At 43.0% G+C, this 21,287-nt stretch overlaps 1 protein-coding gene and 2 long non-coding RNA genes across 3 annotated transcripts in view; 2 read left to right on the forward strand and 1 right to left on the reverse strand.

Annotated features, from left to right (window-relative positions):
* Nucleotides 1-3,918, forward strand: LOC309622828. Its single transcript, XR_014241158.1, has 2 exons — nucleotides 1-618; nucleotides 2,133-3,918. It is a non-coding gene; the product is annotated as an uncharacterized lncRNA (long non-coding RNA).
* Nucleotides 1-21,287, forward strand: part of LOC309622826 — a 377,150-nt gene that overhangs the window by 110,573 nt on the left and 245,290 nt on the right. The window lies entirely within an intron of this gene.
* Nucleotides 3,112-21,287, reverse strand: part of VDAC1 (voltage dependent anion channel 1) — a 24,991-nt gene continuing 6,815 nt past the window's right edge. Inside the window, exons 2-9 of the mRNA XM_082378998.1 lie at nucleotides 17,438-17,510; nucleotides 16,686-16,735; nucleotides 15,856-16,008; nucleotides 15,709-15,761; nucleotides 10,268-10,495; nucleotides 6,747-6,897; nucleotides 5,010-5,067; nucleotides 3,112-4,065 (exon numbers count right to left, since the gene is read on the reverse strand). Of these exons, the coding sequence (XP_082235124.1) occupies nucleotides 3,974-4,065; nucleotides 5,010-5,067; nucleotides 6,747-6,897; nucleotides 10,268-10,495; nucleotides 15,709-15,761; nucleotides 15,856-16,008; nucleotides 16,686-16,735; nucleotides 17,438-17,504 (852 nt within the window). The 5' untranslated portion in view covers nucleotides 17,505-17,510 and the 3' untranslated portion in view covers nucleotides 3,112-3,973. The remainder of the gene's footprint in view (nucleotides 4,066-5,009; nucleotides 5,068-6,746; nucleotides 6,898-10,267; nucleotides 10,496-15,708; nucleotides 15,762-15,855; nucleotides 16,009-16,685; nucleotides 16,736-17,437; nucleotides 17,511-21,287) is intronic.

Raw genomic sequence — 21,287 nt, forward strand, 5'->3', positions numbered from 1 at the left:
TCTTGGAGCGGGAATGAGCGAGAGGGATAGCGGGAGTTGGGGCAAAGGGAAGCACGAGAAACTCGGCTGCAAGCTAAGGATGTATTGTGTAAGGTGTGAAGAGAGTCACAACGAGCCCCTTCTTCCCACGTGATGGGCTACTATACAGCTAATAACTTTTAGAACATTTTTAGAAGGAATATCCAGCTGTGTAATAGACTGATCCCAAAAGAGAAGTAACTGCCCTCCCCCTCCCAAAGGCAAAGGAGGGCTTCCCTGGTGGCGTAGTGGTTAAGAATCCGCCTGCCAATGTAGGGTACACAGTTTCGAGCCCTGGTCCGGGAAAATCCCACATGCCGCGGAGCAACTAAACCCCTGTGCCAACAGCTACTGAGCCTGCGTTCTAGAGCCCGCGTTCTAGAGCCCATGAGCCACAAATACTGAAGCCCACGCGCAGGGAGCCTGTGCTCCACAAGAGAAGCCACCGCAATGAGAAGCCTGAGCACCACAACGGAGTAGCCCCTGCTCGCCGCAATTAGAGAAAGCCCGCGTGCAGCAACAAAGACCCAATGCAACCAAAAATAAATAAACAAAAAAAAGGCAAAGGAAATAAATGTTGAGTGGGTGGTGGAATTTTAGGTAAGTGTTCTATTTTTAACATTTCCCCGTAATCATTTATTACTTCAACAAATACTTAGTACCTCTCCATATTTCAATATACAGCACTGAACAAAACAAACTCCCCACCTTTGTGGAATTTATTTTTCTGTGAGGGAGACTATAGTGTAAAATACATACTATATACAATGGTAAAGGTATTATGAAGGAAAAGCAGGGAAGTGGGCTAGGAAGGAGGTGTGCAAACAGCTTCCACATTTCCTACAATAAGCTTCTTTTAAATTTTGTTAACTTAAACCCCCCAGAATATGAAAATGCAAATTTAGAAACTTCCAGGAAGTTCCCTTAGGGCCCTAGCCACAATGCTTTGGTCTGTGTGTTCCGTGAATGTTTTCTTTTTTTTAAAGAGGGCCGCTTAAATGAGCTCCAGAGACGGGCGCGAGCCCGTGAATGTTTTCTTAATGTCTATACGCTTCAGCTCGTAAAATTACATTTGATTGATTTGCAGGAAAATCAGCATGGCATGAAGCAAGACATTTATTTTACCCCACAGCTTCACCACTCTGGTCTCCATGATTTCCTCAGAGGATCGCTGCTATCCCCCAGAGACAGTTGAGCTGCCTCTGAAGAGAGAAAAACCTGTGTTCTCCTGAATCTGGTTTCCCTTAACATTTTATCTGGCGCTAGTGACCGCTCAAAAACACACAAACTCTGTGTTGTTAAGAAAACTAAGAGGTCATTCATCTATTCATTTCCTTAAGCCCACCACAAGCCCAGACAGACTGAATGGTGCACTTATTGCAAAACTTCCAGGGTAGCCAGGGTACAAAGTCCTCCCAAGTTCCCCTGGAGCTTTCCCTCTGTGAGTACAGAAACCATCACTCAGTTTAACGAATAAGCCTCTCAGTTCTAGCTTCTGCATGTTGGGAGATTCAGACTTAGTCAGGCCTTTTTCCTGTAATAAACACACCTTCAATCCTCTCTTCTTTGTCCACTTTGTTCCTTTGGCCCCATACCAGATTATTTCAATTCTCTTACTAGTGAGATATCATGAACTCAAGGCATTTTGCACAATACTCTGACATGCTACATGCAACAACCAGAAAATATGTAAATGGGAGGAAAATAGTCCCTCAGAGGGCCCTTTGTACATTTCAAAATACCAATACTGCACCTGGCTTCTGACTGGATGTACCCAACAACCATTATGCACCAAAATCTCTGGACACATTTAATAAAGTGAACTTTGAAATAGCTGTGGGTCCTTATGAACCTGATGAAGACAGTATAACAAATACTGAGGCCAGCAGGTTTGGGGTGACCAGTTACACAAAATGCTGTAAGTAAATCTGATACCTGTTGGGAATTGTCACTTCCAAACATCCATAAAAAGGAATTCTGCCTAAAAATATTTATCATTGAATAGAAAAAAATGTCTACATTTGATGAAGCTGGATAATGTATATGCAGAGTTGTTACTATTCTATTGATACTTCGTAAACGTTTGAAATCCGTTATTTTTTTATATATGGCAGAATTCTGAAACCATATCCAATGACCCATGCCTTTATATGATCCCCTGCCCTTGAGTGTGGGAGGAATCTGTGAATATGATGGGATATCACTCCTGTGATTAGGTTACGATGTGTGGACAGTTGACTTTAATGGGAGATTATCCTCAGTGGACCTGACCTAATCAGGTGAGCCCTTAAAAGGACTGGAATGCTTATAAAATAAATAAGTTATGGGGATGTAATGTACAGCATGGTGACCATAATTAATTGTACTGTGTTATATATTTGACAGTTGCAAAGAGAGTAGATCTTAAAAGTTCTTATCCCAAGAAAAAAACAATTCTGTACAGTGATGGATGTTAACTGGGCTTATTGTGATCATTTCACAATATATACAAACATCAAATCATTATGTTGTACACCTGAAACTAATATAATGCTATAGGCCAATTATAGCTTAATTTTAAAAACAAATTTTTTTAAAATTATAAAGGTGTTCGGGCTCTTCTGGAGGACTTGAAGTAGGGAAGGATTTGACAGTGAAATTTTTCTGTTCCAGCTCTGAAGATGGAGGACACCACATGGCAAGGAATGCAGGTGGCCTCTGTTTGCTGAAAGTGGCCCCTAGCTGATGGCCAGCAAGGAAACAGAAACCACTATCTTACAACTACAAGTAAGTGAATTCTGCCACAACCATATGAGCCTGGAAGAGGACCCCAAACTTCAGATGAGAACACAGTCCAGCTGACATCTTAATTTCAGCACTGTGAGAAACTTAAGAGAGCCCAGGCACCCGGTGCTTGGACTTCAGACCGACAGACCTGTGAAATAATTAAGTGTTGTTTTAAGTCACTAAATCTGTGGTAATTTGTTATGCAGCAATAGAAAACTAAAAATATCACACACACACACACACAGCCACACCAAGGGGCCAAAGAACAAGACCAAACATATGCCCTGTTTGTTTACACTTCTATTAATAAAGACAACAAAAGAAGGATAAGGTTTCAATATTTTATTCAAGTTTTATTTTAAGTGATGTTAATTACAGCATTTGAAGGGGAGGAACTAATTCCACACAAAATGGAAGACTCTAAAATGTACCCATTAAACTGCTAAAAAATAAACTGAGTGGCGAGAATACAACAGAAGTTCAATTTAGATTCTGAGTGTTGTCACCATGTGATTACAGTCACAGAGACTCTTCCCAGCTTGCAGCTGGAGCTCTTAGAAGCTATTTCATACTCTGGTGCAAGGGCAAAAAAAACACAACATGAGAAAAAACACAGTTAAGTCCTGAATTATTGGCTTCATCACATCCACCTTCTCCACCCCAAAATGGCACAAAAGAAACAGCTACCACGCCCTGCAGACTACTTTTGGTGTAAAAGAGGTGATGGATTGGGGTGGAAAAAGTCCCTGCCTAAAAAAGTCCCTTTCAGATGAGTTTGTATACACCATCAAACAGCCTCTCCTCAATCAGGGTAGGAAACCAAGGTTCAATTCTCAGGAAGTCACAATTTCATTCATTTACTCAATACGAATTTACAAATTACAAAGTGCCTGCAGATTATCAACTTCCACTTGCAGCCATTTCTAGGTAAAAAAGAACCCTGACATCTCTAGAGGGGCCAGCAAGCTCCCCCTCAAGTCTACAGCTGAAAGGACCTTTTTTGAAATTGGGTTTCTTCTGTACCTCTGAAAGGGTAACACCCTAAAGCTGAATCATCTTTAACCTGGAAGTCTAACATGATATTTAGCGATACTTGCATCCCAGACATACAACATTAAAAGGTACACTAAATTCTGAAGGTAGCTATGCTGCAAAATAGTTTAAAATTAAACGATTGTACAGTATTCATTTATGCTTGAAACTCCAGTCCTAGACCAAGCTTGTGGCCACCAGCGTTGACATTCTTGCCATCCAGCAGAGCTGACAGTGTCAGTTTGATACCTGCAGGGGGAGAAGTCAGGGAGAGGAAAGGAGGAGAGAGGGAGGAAAGAAAAGAGAAGAAAGGTTAGCAAATGGAGGATCGCTGAAGCACACTGGTGACACAACACCCGATTCAGAACCTGTTGCAGCTGAGTGTGATCAGCAGCAGCAAAACCACACGGCCCTTCAATCCCTGCTACTCAGCACCACCCGACTCATGGCTAGTAGCCTAGGATGAGCGTGTACAACAATAATGATTATTCCACGGCTCACCCAAATCCACTTTCCTTCATCCTCTCATCATCCCCGCTACAAAATCTATAATCAGCGCCATGCAGAAAACTTCTTTAGCAAAAGCCCCTTGAAACGAAACCCCAACCATGAATCAGACTCCACGGTCTTACACTCCCAATCACAGCACGCACACAAATGCAAACACACACGCACACGACTGAATGCTATTTTCTCTAGAAATTTCTGCCATCATGTAATCTTAGATTTCCAGCGTTCAAAGCCCCAGTTTGACCAAACTAACCCCAAGGTGGTATTATTTCCTGTAGCTGTAACATACTATGGACTGGCCTGGCTAACTGTGCAGAGGAAACCTACAAACCAGTTTTACAATGGGGATGACTTATAGGCTGGTTTTAAGAACCTGCTGGAAATAAGTATCAAGCATTAGGCACACACTGGGAAAAAGAATGGAAGAAAATAACCAAAAATGTAATACATGTTAGCCTTGGCCTTTTTTCTCCTACTTACTACTTCTCCTATTCACCAACCGTTTTATAATGACTCTGCACTCCTTTACAAACAATCAACTATAAAACTTTATATACACTCATTTACAATGTACTACACAGTCATTTTATAAGCAATAACATAAAGCAGCAAACCAGCACCACATCTTTTTTAATGGCACAAAATGTGCCATTGTGAACTAATTTCACACAACCAACACATACCTGGCTTTAGGGTCTGAGTATATCCTAACCCTATCAGGCTGGAATTGTTCACTTTAGCCTAGTCAAGGGAAAGATAAGAGAGTGAAAATGTTAAATACTTCACGCTTCTGTCTCCAAACTGAATAAGAGCTTTTTAATCAACCAACTCTGGACTTCAGTATCAAATTCTCTTTTTTCATGACCACTTTGTTTATAGGATTCATTAAATTCAATATGAAATATATCAAATTTAGGAACTAGGTCTCAGAAGGGTAACGCAAAGAAACAACACAATTTTCAAGTAAAAGGAAGTTATTATTTACATTTGATTCCTTACAGTATGTGTGCCCAATTCCATTTATACATAGTAGGTCTGTATTTTTAAGTTATAACAGGTGAGGACACCTTTATTTATGGCCAGAGACATAAAAGACTTTCTTGTATTTGTTGGGATAAAGAAAAACAGACCAAATGTCAGATGGGGTTTTGAAGCGTTTTTTAAAATGGCAGAACATTGTTCGAATTTTTTATTCATGAAAAAGAGAAGCAAAAATCAAAAAAATTTGGCACTGACAAGCCTGAATTTTTGGAGCAAAACAATAACCTAGCCAATCACTTAAATCTCAGCACTTAGTGAATGCTGATTAATAATTAGTAAAGCAGTTGCGTCGATAATAATTTTGCCCTTATTCTTCTGCCTGAGTTGTAGGGAAATCTGGGCCTCTCCCTGACCCCTTTCTGGGGAAATAAGGAGAGGTCAGGAGCAGAGCAAGCTCAAGCTGTGAGAACACCGAGTCCTGGCGAAAGCTAGAGCTACCAGGGTGTGTGTTTTCCTGCTCACATGCTGTTTTTAGACCCAGCATCTCCCACAGGAGAAAACAGGAAGGTAGGCCTCCAGGCAGTCAGTGCCCCATCTAGATGTTCAATTTTGCCCATGCCCTCCAAATAATAAGGTCCCTTTTCCTTTGTTTTAAAGTGCCTAACATTAAGGAAGCCAAATTCAGTTCCTATTTCAGGAAACTTAAAATAGGCTGTCTGTAAATTACACAAGTCAGCCCAGAAACCATCCTGCAACATGAGATTTCCTCATTCCACCCCAAAAAGGATACAACCGGCAGTGCCCTGTGACAACAGAGATGAGCTCAACAAGACTTAATGCAAAAACTGTGCAGCAACGCAAGGGTCCATTAGCTATGCTACAGGGTCTGCAAAATAAGATGCCAACCACCCAATGCCGGGCCTGATTTCTTAATATGCAAGTACAGGAGCTGGGCAAGAGAATGAAAACTGAGGGGGAAAGGAACATTTAAAACCTTCAGGCTCAAGGTAACCCCCTTTACAGTCTGCAGCATGGACCAGGGACTGGTTAGAGAAGGAGGCTCCACAGCAAGGCAGCCTGGGTCAAACACAAAGCCCAGCACCTACCACCTGCCTACACTTGGGCAAGTTACTCAACCACTCTAAGCTTTCAGTTCCTCATTTGTGAAAACATGGATGGGATAATTAAAAAAAAAAAAAAAAAGGCACCTATCTCAAATGGGCTGTATAAGAATTAAATACAGTAATCCACATATAATGGTCTCAATACAGTACCTGGCAGCCATAGTACATACTATTACTATGATCGTTTTACTCATTGTGAACCCTTTCACAGTGAGAAGATCTCTAGCCAAAGCATGGAACTCCATCAGTCCAAAAGGATTCCAACCTAAGGGTCAGGGTAAGGTCTCAGAGATACATGATTCCACAGGTACCCACCGAGAAGCAGGCGTCAGGGTCGATCTGGTACTTGGCTGCTATTCCGAAGCGAGTGTTACTGTTTCCTGCTGTCCAGGCCAGATTAACAGCAGTCTCCAACTTCTTATTCACCTTCTGATAAATGGAGCCACCAAACTCTGTCCCATCATTTCTGCAAATAAGCACAGCACCGATGCCAAGCAGCCCAGGAAGGCGACCTGAGCTGGGCAGAGCTGACCAAGTCTAACAGAGGACAAGCATGTTGTAAATGGACTCAACTGATCACAAAACAGGCACCAAATTACGGCAAGCCTGATAGGAATGGCACAGACACCAGGGTCAGGAAGGTTCAGAGGAAGGGAAAGGCTATCTCAACCATCACTGGGAACACCCAGAGGCAGCTCAGTCAACTACTCAGGCTGCATGGAACTTGAAGTTTGCTTCCACATTAATCTTTAAAATAAAAGCAGTAACTAGGGCACTGGGATTCTGGATTGTGAGTGATCTCTTTCTTCTGCTGCTAAGGTTATTACTTTTATAAATGCTCTATTATAAAAACGGAAAGAGAGAACAAAAGCCAGAAATGGCAAGAAAGTCTGGGCCACTCATGTTCCTCAGAAGGCAGCTTATAACCCTTAGCACCAGCAGCTGCATCCACTGCTGAGGGTGCACAGCCAGAACTGACCCAGGCCCTAGGAGGAACAGCAATTACAAGAGAGCTTAACCTATTATTCAGGCTCATTGGCCTATGCATACTATTGACCCATGCTGCAACATCTATGGTCCTGGTGAGATTTGAAAAGGAGCAACTTGCTACATTACAAAATGTTTCTGTCTTTCAAAAATGGAATGAAACCCAGCAAGCCAAACTCCTTCCTGTCTTCCAAACACACCGTATTGACCGCAGCCTCTGGGAATATCCCCTTCCCCACCCTAACATTTTTAACATAAAAATACAACGTCAGGGGGCTTCCCTGGTGGCGCAGTGGTTAAGAATCCACCTGCCAATGCAGGGGACATGGGTTCGAGCCCTGGTCCAGGAAGATCCCACATGCCGCGGAGCAACTAAGCCCACGCGCCACAACTACTGAGCCTGCGCTCTAGAGCCCGCGAGCCACAACTACTGAGCCCGTGTGCCACAACTACTGAAGCCCACGCGCCTAGAGCCCGTGCTCTGCAACAAGAGAAGCCACCGCAATGAGAAGCACGCGCACCGCAACAAAGAGTAGCCCCCCCTCACCGCAACTAGAGAAAGACAGCGTGCAGCAACGAAGATCCAATGCAGCCAAAAATAAGTAAATAAAATAAAGAAATTAAAAAAAAAAAAAACAATGTCAAAGTTCTGCCTCATCATTTTGGGTGTCTCCAGTGGAAATAGCACTGGAAACTATTAAGGCAGGTCCCATATGCTTTGGAATCCAGCAAAGAGCTTAGAACTCACTAACCCATGAATAAATTGTTGCTGTTTCATTGCAAACTCTGCTCTTCACTAATACACTCTCTCTAAAGTAGATGCTCATTAAATACATTCTAAATTATTAAGTTTTCCCCTGAAATTCAGCCAGACAGACACTGTGCTTCCAGAAAGTACAGGAAGAGCATAGATACCACCTGATTCACAGAGAATCCTGACTTCTTCAGAAAGTCTGAGCATGCTACAAAACAGCAGCTTGTCAAAAATAATAGATTTTTGAGTGACTGTGGTATAACTCAAATGGGGAAATTTCCTTGGGCTTAAATGTGTTTAAACATTAGATTTTTCAATACATTCTAAAACCAGCAACACTGCCTTCCTGTACTGAACTCTTAAAACCATAAAGGAACTCGTAAAAAAAATCATCTAGGGCTTCCTGGTGGCGCAGTGGTCAAGAATCCACCTGCCAATGCAGGGGAGACGGGTTTGAGCCCTGGTCCAGGAAGATCCCACATGCCGCGGAGAAACTAAGCCCGTGCACCACAACTACTGAGCCTGCGCTCTAGAGCCCGTGAGCCACAACTACCGGAGCCCACGTGCCACAACTACTGAAGCCCACGCACCTAGAGCCCGTGCTCCGCCACAAGAGAAGCCGCTGCAATGAGAAGCCCGCGCACCGCAACGAAGAGTAGCTCCCGCTTGCCCCAACTAGAGAAAGCCCACGCACAGCAACGAAGACCCAACGCAGCCAAAAATTAATAAATAAATACATTAATTAATTTTTTTTAAAAAGTCATCTACATGAAGCACAGAGAACATCTGTTCCACACCTGGGCCTCTGCAAGACCAGGGCAACCCAGATTAGCTGTGTCAGCTGTTTCCATGCCAGTTCCAAAAATAAACCATGTCCACTTATTAAAAATCTTGAAACTCAGGTAAGTAAAACAGCTAAAAGTCACTGCTCTTCCTGGAACTGGTGCAAGTTCCCAATTCCAAACCAAGGAAGCACTTTCCATGTCAGCCAAAATTCTCAATTAAAAAACACTTCTATGCATGTGATATTTTTCCTATGGCTTTTTTGCATGTTACCTTTTTTAAATTTACATATCTTTTTTGACCTTTTTCAGTATACATTTCTATGAATTTTAATACAAAGACTCGTGTGGCCAGGATACAGAACAGTCCCACTACCAGACTCCCCTGTGCCACCCCTTCAAAGTGACACCCTCCCTGTTCCCCTCCCCCGACCACTGGGCTGTCCATCTCCATAGTTTTCTTGTGATTTTTTTAGTTTTAAAAGACTCAAATTTTATTAATTTATTATATTAATGTCTTATATTAATTTATTAATTATAAAAATTCCTCAAAAATTTTTATTATAGAAATGTTACTAGTTTAGACCCAAATACCATTTACTTGTCTCTAAATTTTAAAAGTCACTTCTTTAGTGACCTCTAGTGGAAAGAGAGAAATTTGGTAAATTTGTACCCAGCTTGCACCATGCATTAGTTCTTCATGTCTACAGAGATTTCATGGATGAAATTTGTCTCCCTTAAATCTAAATCAGCACTCTGCTTCAACCCTCAAGTTTGATTACAAAGGGCTCTCTCTTACCTACCCTGTAATTTCCTCTTCCCTTCATGATACTGTCCAGTTAATAAACTTTTAAATGTTCTGCCATGCAGAGAACACACTCAGTATTTAACTGAGATAATCAACTCCTAATTTGGCTCCCATGCCTACATTTCATTAAAGCACAGCAAGCTGGTCCTCAGGCAGTATACAGAGAAAGAGAGCTACACCTCCCCACCCCCATTTTGTTAACTAAAACGAAAGGCCCTCCAATGTCCATAAAGCTGCAGGGAAGGGACACTCCTGTGGACTGACATCATGCCCTTGTCGTAAGTGATCAGCCATTCTGTGTGTACCAGGGACAACATTTACTGTTCACAGAATAGGAAGAACCTACATCACTTCAGGAAACGGGTAGGTGGGAAACAAGAACAATACTAGCAGGCCATTTGGCTCATCTGGTTCCAACAAACTCACTTCCCAGTGATTAAAAATTGAGCTTAGAAAAAAATCATGGTAAACAATCCCCCGACCGCACACACTCACATACACTTACACATTAGTGTGAAGCTGGAACTCATCAGTCTTGTAGCCAACTGCAAAGTTGCTCTGGGTCACTCGAGACTTCGCGGTCTCAAAATTCATCTGGTAGCCAGCCAGCCAGCCCTCGTAACCCAGCACCAGAGCACCCCGGATGGAAGGCCCGGCAATGTCGAAATCCACGTCACAGCCCAGGTTGATATGTTCCCGCTTGTACCCTGTCTTGATTTTAGCATTTTTTTTCCTGGAGGAAAAGAAATTGTATTAAAATCAGAAGCTAACTCATCTTGCGACAAGCATGCCAAGAGACACAAATTTAAAAAAATAATAATGCCCGTTTGAATAGGGGGGTAGGAAGGCAAAGTCAGGGCCCCAGATCTCCCTTAAGCAACTTCTGTGCCACAATGGGCAGAACACAACCTCTCTTCAACTGGAATCCAGAATAATGAAGAAACACCACCATAATAAAGTGAGAACACAGGCAAGAAAAGCTGGAAAAAGAAGCGCTAAGTAATTTTTACTATCCTCTCCCTGTGCTTAATGTAGTGGCCTACACAGGCATTCATTACGCAGAGCACCACCATGTACTTATGAAACAGATGCATCTTTGCTATTTTCCAAGTCTGTGGAAAAGATACATCTGTCATGAAGGCAGCTATCTAAACAGCAGCTTTTAATGAGATGGTCACCTTCTTACTTTGTGGCTCACTTAGTAAAGAAACATATACTAAATCCCTTCTAAGTAAATACAACAGTTAGACAGCTTTTAATTCAGTATCCATGAGATCCCAATGAGTATATATTTCAGAGAACTGGATAGTGAGGTAGAACCTGGGGCCCTGCAGTCATAGGGAGCCCGGAAGCCCTGGTGGACTGGACAAGATCCCAGGTCTAGTCTGCCGATCCCAGATTTGCGTACACAGCCAGATAGCGCCTCCCTTGACTATTACTCAAGACCCAACATTTCTCAGGAAAGGCAAGTGAGTCATGTCACCTGCAAATATATTATCACAATGCCTTTTACCAAAAGTCAGCATTAGAGACAAGATCACATCTATCAAATATAATTTAGACTATTTTCAACTGATTGTTTCTGTCATTCAACTGCAAAATGGACATCTTCCACAGCAAGAAACATTCTCAGCAGAGACCACAGGAGAAACCAGATATGCTTCAAGGTTCAAGGACCACATAGCCCTGTCCAGCCCAGCTTCATTCACACTGAGATTAAAGCTTCATCCCCAGCACCCAAACTGGGGGCCCTAAATACCATTCCCTCCTAAAAGGAACCAGCACTCCTCAGAAAATTGCAGATTACAGGTTGGGGCAGGAAAGGTGCAAGACGAGCTTGAAGCATCTATCAAAGCTATCAAAGACTTTGAGGTTGGAGCAAAAGGACTTGAAAGCTAAGATGAAGAGCCTCCCACAGGGACTTCCCTGGTGGTCCAGCGGTTAAGACTCCATGCTCCCAATGCAGGGGGCCCAGGTTCGATTCCTGTTCAGGGAACTAGATCCCACATGTCACAACTAAGAGCCTGCATGCTGCAACTAAAAGATCCCGCATGCCGCAGCTAAGACCCAGCACAGCCAAATAAATAAGTATGTAAACATATTTTTTAAAACAACAGGCTCCCAAGGGCTTCAAATATGAGACAATATAAGCATCAAGAATAATATCAGCAGCGACTGAAGCACATCAAATGTTTAAATCTATGAACTCATAATGACACTCAAGACACACACACATTGGTCATCTTTAGGGACTAGAGAATCAATTTGTTATTTTGAAAAGAGTAAATAAAAAAGGAATCAAACATGTATCCCACCTTTCCTATACTAACTATATCTCAAGATAAACAAAGATTTGATAAGTTTCTCTTTATAGAAATATTCCAGCTAAAAATGAAGAAAGAAAGAAAAAGGTGGAATTATCACCAATTTGTAACCCCTTATGAGTAGATCATGAATGGCACTAACATACAAAGAGAAAACCAGGCCTTCTGTGTGCATCCCTATGGAAGCAGATTTCAGCACCCCCCAAAATGGAATCTAAATGTGATGAAGCCTCTAGACTTAGCAATTAACGGGAAATGTGGGGGACAGGGGAACAAGTTAAACAACACCACAGAATGCAAACAGCAAAATTTACTCTATATATAATTCTAGAAGACAAATGATCTAGTTTTAACAAATAAACTGCAAGGGGAAAAAAAACAGAAGAGGAACCTAAAAACGAAGATTTAGGAGCCATATGAACCAATTTTTACAATTTTGCATGGACAATTTTTGATTCTCTAAAAAATTTTCATGAAATCATGTAAATTTGAAGAGACTAGGCTTGACAATATTAAGAAATTATGATTAGTTTTCACAATGTAATGATACTGTGGTTATGCTTTTTTTTAAAAGGAAACTTATTTAAAGATACATATGAAAATATATACAGATGAAAGTATGTGATATCTGTTATTTACTTCAAAATAATCTGAGGGTGGGAAGGGTTGATTATGGATGTATAAATAAAACATGATTGGCCATGGGTTAATAATTATTAAAGCTGGGTGATGAGAACATGATGAAGGTATAATATACTTTTCTGCATTCGTTCAAAATTCGTTTGAAATTTTCCATAATAAAAAATTTAAAGATTAAACACTCCAAGTTCCAATGAGTCAGAATTTCAGAGGTCATAGGTGAAAATAAAGTTAACACCCTTCCCTAGTGACAATGAAACTCACAACTTCTGTTCAAGTTGCTTCTGTGCATTTTTGCAAGCTTTGAAGGAAAGGAGTGACAAACTAACTATAAGAAAAACTTAAAATAAACCTATTTTGGTCTGCCAGCTCTTTAGAAGAAGAAACCTGGGTTATGACCAAGTATCCAGTTGGCACCAAGCAGGGTAGGATGATTGATGAAAAAAACAGCTGCTCAGAAGCTGACATTTAGAAAGGGCGGAAATCAAGACATGTAAAAATCAGGCATCTTTTAACCACTGGGTAAAATGCTGCTGCTGACACAAAATGTGACACCTGTACCAGGGCCTCTGACCAGTGGTGTGCACAAGCCACACTGGACAGTTACACAGTGCCTCCACACGCCACCCCACTGGATTCTGGCCAGAGGCACCAGGTCCCCAGGGAACGGGCACTGGTGGGGCAGTGACTAGGTTTCTCTCCAGGCTTGGCTCTAAGGCAGCATTCTATGCCTTTGGAGCTTTTCCTCTTTCAAATATTATTGGAATTTTTAAAGCTATTTAAATAATGGTGCTAATTTGACAGCACCTGAGAGAGGTATACTCTTAATCTGTGGTTAACAAGCTGGCTTTATCTGTAGCAGGTACTCAGTGTGGGTGCCAGTCCCCTGATGAGGTCTGTCTGCAGCTTCATCCAAATGTGGTATATGCTTAGCTCCTTAAAGGAAGCCAGGATACCTTCCCAGGCTGTACCCCTCAGACACTTTGGAAAGCCAGCTTTCATTTCCAATCTCCATCGAGTCATCAAAACTTTCCTCAAATACCCAGTAGCAATGAGTATATCTTGTGCCCACAGTCTTAGTTTCTAAACTCCATTCTTCAATAAAAGGAACAAAGGCTCCTCAGAGAAATAGCTGATAGCAGGACTAGGGAAGAACAAGTACACTTTCTGAAGAAGTGCTCCAAAAAAATGACAGGGGCTTGTCAAAAGCACACAGGATGTCAACTTGAAGGCTCCCAATGGCCATATCTGGGACATATGAGTAACAAAATATAGTAATGGATTACAATCCATAGAATAAAATAAATGTCCAAGAATCCATACTGATACAGATAACTGATCAAATAAATAAAAGGTGGAGAAGGAAGAGCTCTTCCTTTCAGTAAAATCCCAATTAATAAATGTAGAAGGAATGATGGGAATAGAAATTCACCATTTGGGGGACTTCCCTGGTGGCGCAGAGGTTAACAATCCGCCTGCCAAGGCAGCAGACACGGGTTCGAGCTCTGGTCCAGGAAGATCCCACATGCCACAGAGCAACTAAGCCCGTGCACCACAACTACTGAGCCTGCGCTCTAGAGCCCGTGAGCCACAACTACAGAGCCCGCATGCCACAACTACTGAAGCCCACGTGCTGCAACTACTGAAGCCTGCGCACCTAGAGCCCGTGCTCCGCAACGAGAAGCCACCTCAATAAGCCCCCCGACTCGTCGCAACTAGAAAAAGCCTGCGTGCAGCAACGAAGACCCAACATGGCCAAAAATAAATAACATATAAAAAAATAAATTAAAAAGAAAAAAAAGAAAGAAATTCACCATTTGCCAAACATAATTGTTGCAAGCAAGAATCACCAATGGATGCTAATATTTGTGAGTCAAAGTATAAAAATTAGAATATTTGCATGGTCTCAAAGCATCTCCCCACAAGATACTTGTTAATTATAAAGAGAAAAAAAGTACCTTTACAGAGAAATCCGGCAAACGCCACTTTAATCAAGTGACCGAAGTAACGTCACCAGTAATGAGACACATTGATATATACCCCCTGATGTCATGTTCCAAGATGGACAGAACACAACATCCTATCTACAGCTATCAAAAATAAATAACCTGAGTTTAACCATGAGAAAACATCAGACAAATCCAAATCAAAGGATTCTACAAAAAAACTGGCCAATCATCTTTGAAAGTGTCAGAGTCATGAAAAATAAAGACTCAAAGATAGTTGAGATGGTAAATTTTATGTGTATTCTACCGCAAATTTTATTTTTGGCCACACCACACAGCATGCAGGATCTTCCCCCACCAGGGGTTGAACCTGTGCCCCCTGCACTGGGAGTGTAGAGTTTTAACCACTGGACTGACTGCCAGGGAAGTCCCCACAATTTTTAAAAACTAAAAAAACTAAGAAATGAAATTCAATACATGCCATTGGCGTTGTCATCAGTGTGCAAAACAACCTTCCCAGGCCTAGGAGACCCACTGCTCTGAGTGGAAAAAAACAACAGTGTGTTCTAGAAGAGACTGACTCCCTCTAGCCACTTTGAAAAGCACCAGGAGCTGAGGCAGATCAACATGCCCTCTTGCCTCCTGATGTGCCCAATAACCAGCAAGCCTAATCTGTCTGTGGCTGGAGGGCCTAAAGCAGGAAAGTGCAGTCTCAGGAGCCACCTTGCAATTAAGCCCACACACTCTCAGTGTCCCTAAGTAGGAAGCTGGGGAAAAGGCCCTCCAGCATGAAAAATGGGGCTGGCAACAGTGACAAACAGCCCTTGCTTCCAAACACTGCCTGCTGCCCTAGAGCCTTGGCCACTTACATTACCAGCAGCCTCACTCACATGGAATGGAGCATTACTGGACCAGAAATCCTGCAGCCTCCACAGCTGAGGCCAGGAGAACAACAACAAACAACACAGAATGAATCTTAAATATTACTATAAAACACCACTAAAGGTCCTTATGGAGAAAACAGATGATATTCTTACCCAGTGTTTGGTGAGAAGGATGAATCGAAGGTCAGCTTCAGGCCATGTGCAAGCTGAACAGAAAAGAAATTCACCAACAGGTTTAGTCACAAGACAGGTGGCCAATGTCACTTAATAAAACTGTGTCTTTTCACAGGTGACCATTACCTGATCTTCCACAGTAATCTCCGTGCCTAGTGTGTTGTCAGTGTTCCATTTCTCCGTAAACGTCAGACCATATTCGGTCCATCTGTACTTGGTTTCCAGACTGCCCGTCACTTTGGTGGTCTCGGTGTTGGCTGAACCTGAGCTTGTAAATTCCTTTAAAGAAGACAGTCACAGCCTGCATGCCAGCACTTCATTCTGCATTGCTCCACCCCTAAATGGACTGTACTTTCCTTTATGCAAGAGGTGAGACCCTGAATGCGTGGGTGCAAAAGCTCATTCTATAGTTCAGTTAGATGTCTGAAGTACAGATGGAGTCTGCTAATTAAAGGACTCTTTCAGGGAATTCTTTATCAGGAGAAAGTTTCCTTCCTCCCCTGTAACTCTTTAGTCTAGACAGGAAGGCAATTCTCCTTCTGTCCTACCTCCAGGCTCATACAGAGAAAAAGCTTTGAGCTAAAGCTGACATTGCAGTAATTCTACCCAAAACTTCTTCCTTCCAACAATTCACAATCTAAAAGGGCTTACTAAGATTTGGGGGGTTTTTTCAATAATTATGTGGTATGGAACACAGGTCAATTTTGAAATAAGAAACATGAGGAAAAATAAAACTGAGGCCTGCCCCATATTCCTATGAGTATTAACAGCTGCTGAATTGGGGACCTAGTCACATGGTTCCCCTGGACCACCCATGCCACAGAGGATGCAATGAATGTGACAACCACAAGCTGCCGCAATCAGAAAAGTCCCTTTGTTTGCCACCCAGACGGAAGTTATTTGTTATTTATTGATCTACAATAAATACCCATGCTCCATACAGGCAGACAACTTACCAGTCCATTCTCAGATTTTGTTTTCAAATCAAGTTTTATTAAGCCAAACCCTAAAGAAAGAACATGGTAACTGTTAATACGTTAAATAACTAACTCAAGAGCAGCATCTCTGCCTCCCTTAGGTTGTTTAAAAATGAGATGAGGGACTTCCCTGGTGGTCCAGTGGTAAAGAATCCACCTTCCAATTCAAGGGATGAGAGTTCGATCCCTGGTGGGGGAACTAAGATCCCACATGCTGCGGGGCAACTAAGCCCCTCGCACCACAACTAAGACACAATGCAGCGAAAAATAAATCAATAAAAATGAGATGAGGGCAGAGGGCACCGGTCTCCACTGCTGCCTGCCTCTCTGTGTGTGGAGCCCGGCTGCCGTGGAACAGTGGCAGGCAGAACAGACACAGGCCCCACCTGCACGCCCAGTGGAGTCTGAGAAAAGGGTGCACGACAGCGTGAGCACATGCCTAAGGACGAGCTCTAAATTTAGAAGCCGCACTCCACTGCAGCAGCATCCACAGACCTGCTCCCGCCTAGGAGAGGAAACAAGAATGTCCACTTGTCTGCAGCAATTCACAAGCCTACCCGTACTGGGTGCACAACCAAAACTGCTTCACTAGCCATAGAAGGCTTATCTTTTTTCCCTGACATGAAGTTTCTGAGAGCTGACTGACCCAAGTCTCTCAAACTGTAAGGGGTGAAATACCAAACATGCCAACCCAGTTTCTGAGCTGAAAGGCCACTCCATGCAACACTCACCATAGCCCTTGGTAAAGACATCCCTGGCAGATTTGCCAAGATCAGCATACGTGGGAGGCACAGCCATCTTCTGCTATAATAAAAGAACCACCAGAATAAACACATTGGTAATTATGGATATTAGTTTTCCACCAATAAAAATCATCAGCACTGAGTTCCAGGTACCTTATTCCCCCAGGTGTGGACAAAGGAGCCTGTGCTATCTCCTGCTTCTTTCTGTGGCCAGAGCTTGAAACACCCCGTAAGTTTTTATTGACAGCAGACCAGCCTGACTTTGGACCTCTTCTCCTAGGCATCCCCAGGACTGAGCACAGGCCCAGAATACAGTAGGAGTCAGTCAATATTTGCTAAATGAATTCATTGGCACAGACACAGTCCCATAAGCCAGCTACTTTACTGAACTGCAGAACTCTTGCCAATAAAACACATCTTCTTACAAAATATCGACTGCTAGGGCATTAAATACACTGAAGAGAAATCAGAGCTTTTCATGGCAACATATTTTCTATACAGTTCTGATTTCATTCATTCAACAAATATTTATGGAGTACCTACTATGTGTCAGAATGGACCCAACTTTTCACAAAACTTTTGCATTCTACAGGAACCCACTTTTAGAGTATCATATTCCTCATAGAGAAAACAGGAAAACCTACCTACCTAACTAGGCAATTCTTCACATGGAAGGAAATGCAACCACATCCCCCCCAAATTTAATTCAAATAAACACCTATTGAGCTTCAATGTGACTTTACTTTTAAAACCAACTATCAAAGTACTACTTGGGATTGATGCACATCACTAAGTCAGTCAACAAGCATTTATTAAACACCTCGCTGTTCAAGGAAGGCAAGAACTTCAAATAGTCCTTGCCCTAAGGACCACACTGCGCTGCTGGGAGGCTCTGCACTGACACATTGTGTACACAGAATTAAAACCCGAATCCGGACGGCACACACTCTGTGCTGCACCCAGGAGGAGAGCGGAATGCGAGAAAGCACCATCTTCTGCATCTTCTCCATCTAAAATTGTTAGCCTCAATTAGCCAGAAATTCAATTAACCCGAGGATGGTTCCATCCATTTTAAATACAGTATACTTAAATTACCAAACTGCATACACCTCACCTAAAGTCACATATAAATGTAGTCACACAAATTAACACCCACAGGGCATATTCCTGGTTAAATGGGAACCCAGTGAAAAGTGGTGCAAGTGATCTCAGGGGAACAATATCACAACTGGAAGTTGCATCCTGACCAAAGCCTCAACTTCAAAGACATTGCGGGGAGCCCAAAAAACCAATGAGTATAATGTTAAAAAACTATAAACTTCCACAATTTTAAATTATAAAACTGTGGTCCTGATCTAAGGGAAAAAAAGCCATGAAGAACCTAGTGGCAAGACGGGAATAAAGACACAGACCTACTAGAGAATGGACTTGAGGATATGGGGAGGGGGAGGGGTGAGATGTGACAGGGTGAGAGAGTGTCATGGACATATATACACTACCAAATGTAAAATAGATAGCTAGTGGGAAGCAGCCGCATAGCACAGGGAGATCAGCTCGGTGCTTTGTGACCACCTAGAGGGGTGGGATGGGGAGGGTGGGAGGGAGGGAGATGCAAGAGGGAAGAGATATGGGAACATATTGTATATGTATAACTGATTAACTTTGTTATAAAGCAGAAGCTAACACACCATTGTAAGGCAATTATACTTCAATAAAGATGTTTAAAAAAAAAAAAAAAAAAAAACTGTGGTCCTGGTCCTATTTTACTTTTTTCAGAGGTTTTGCTAATTCTGTCCCAGCTCCCTTTTGTGTCAGAGCAGAGAGGAGCAGCCCAGTAAGCTGTTTACGCGATCCTATTTTTGTTGCTGTTATTATTGTATTTCTCACACATGATCAGGCTGGAACCATGGGCAACTCAGTCCCCATTAGGATCAGGGCATAAAGAACACGGTGGAAGAACCATTTCAGGCTGCTCCCACTGGCTCTTTCAAGGCTCCCTCCCCTCTCCCCTTCCACCCCAAATGAACCCCATAGGCACACCCACCCCAGGGACAAACCAGGAAACCATCCACCAGGTCCTCCAGAAATACCCCCTGCCTTAGGCACACGCCCCAGCCACAGATGGGCCCGGGCCCCTCCCAGGAGAAGCAATGAAACAACCCTGGACTGAAGGCTGAGGTAACAGAGTCCCAAGGAAATGTGCAAAACATCTCAGCAAAGGGCCCAGGACATTCTCCACACACACACCAATTGCTAACAGTTATCAGTGGACAGAACACCCCTCTTCAGTGCTGTCCCCTTCCCAGCTGGGCCACAAACTCAGCCCCAGCCGGGTGACAGGGAGAGCAGTCCAGTGGCAATATCTCCGGGTCAGCTAAGACCTCCTGTACCTCAGAGGTCAGGGCCTTCCCGAGTACCCTCCCCTGGCTCCAGGACCCGCCTCACCAGGCACACGTGGCTTTCACGTCTGGACTGGTCCATCCCTCAGGAAAAAGTCAGAACGCTCGTCATTTAATGCTCCCCAAATGCCCCTGCTTATCCCTAATCCCCAAAACTGAAAAGCAAAGCCACCTGTCAAAACACACTCCACCCACAGCAAAAATCACCCTAAAGTGGCCACTGAGGAGATTACCATGCAAGGACAAGAGAGGTGGGATGGCAGAGGGAGCTCACATAAGGCCAGGCTCTGCTTGCATCCCCAGCGCAGCGGCTGGCAGGGAAGATGCACAGGAGCCACGAGCTGAGTGGAGCCAAACCCGCTCCTGGCCCTGAGGGAACACCCACCAAGGGGGGCAAGACGCTGACTCCCCTTCACCAAAGGCTGTGTGGCTGTAGCTTCCCCTTTTGCTTTTCATGGAGTCTTCGTCTTTCCCCACCTCTCGTCTCCTGCTGCACTTATCTGACAGGACTGAAGCAGCTCTGCCTCTCTGAGAAGCTCAGCTTTCCTACAACTGCAAACAGCACCCAGCACAGTTCTCAGCACCTGCTTCAAAAACAATTTTAATGTAAACACAATGATTGCCATCCATGCTTTCTCAGGCCAGGACTAGATGGGGAGAGAATTCAGCATTCTGCTTTCTCACTTAACACCCTGCCTGCACTGACCTGGAGACTGAACCCTGGTCCTGGCCCCTTCCGCCACCTCGATCAGCTCCAACTCACTCCCCATCTGTCTCTGCAGCATCCACCCCACGTGTCTTCAGAAAAGGGAAGCCTCATACGCTGTTGGTGAGAATGTAAACTGGTATAGCCACTACGGAAAACAGTATTCTTCAAAAAATTAAGACTAGAACTATCATATGAGCCAGCAATTCCACTTCTGGGTATTTATCTAAAGAATATGAAAACACTAATTCACAAAGACATGTGAACTCCTATGCTCGTCACAGCATTATTTACAATAGCCAAAAAATGGAAACAACCTAAGAGACCACCAACGAATGAATGGATAATGAATGGATAATGGATAATACTGGATAATGCGCACACACACACACAAACACACACACACTGGAATACTACTCAGCCATTAAAAAAAAAAAGATGAAATCTGACCATTTGTGACAACATGGATGGACCTTGAGGGTATTATGCTAAATGAAATAAATCAGACGGAGAAGACAAATTCCCTGTGATTTCACTCATATATGGAATATAAAAAAACAAAAAACAAAATAAATGAACAAACCAAAACAAACACATAGATACAGAGAACAGAGTAGTGGTTACCAGAAAGGAAAAGGAGGGGAGGGGTGGGAATGGGTAAAGGGATTGATATAGTGATGGATGGAAACTAAATTTTTGGTGGTTAGCACACTGTAGTGCACACAGAAGTAGA

This window comes from Balaenoptera borealis (assembly GCF_965194805.1).
Source record: "Balaenoptera borealis genome assembly, chromosome: 2".
NCBI lineage: Eukaryota > Metazoa > Chordata > Mammalia > Artiodactyla > Balaenopteridae > Balaenoptera > Balaenoptera borealis.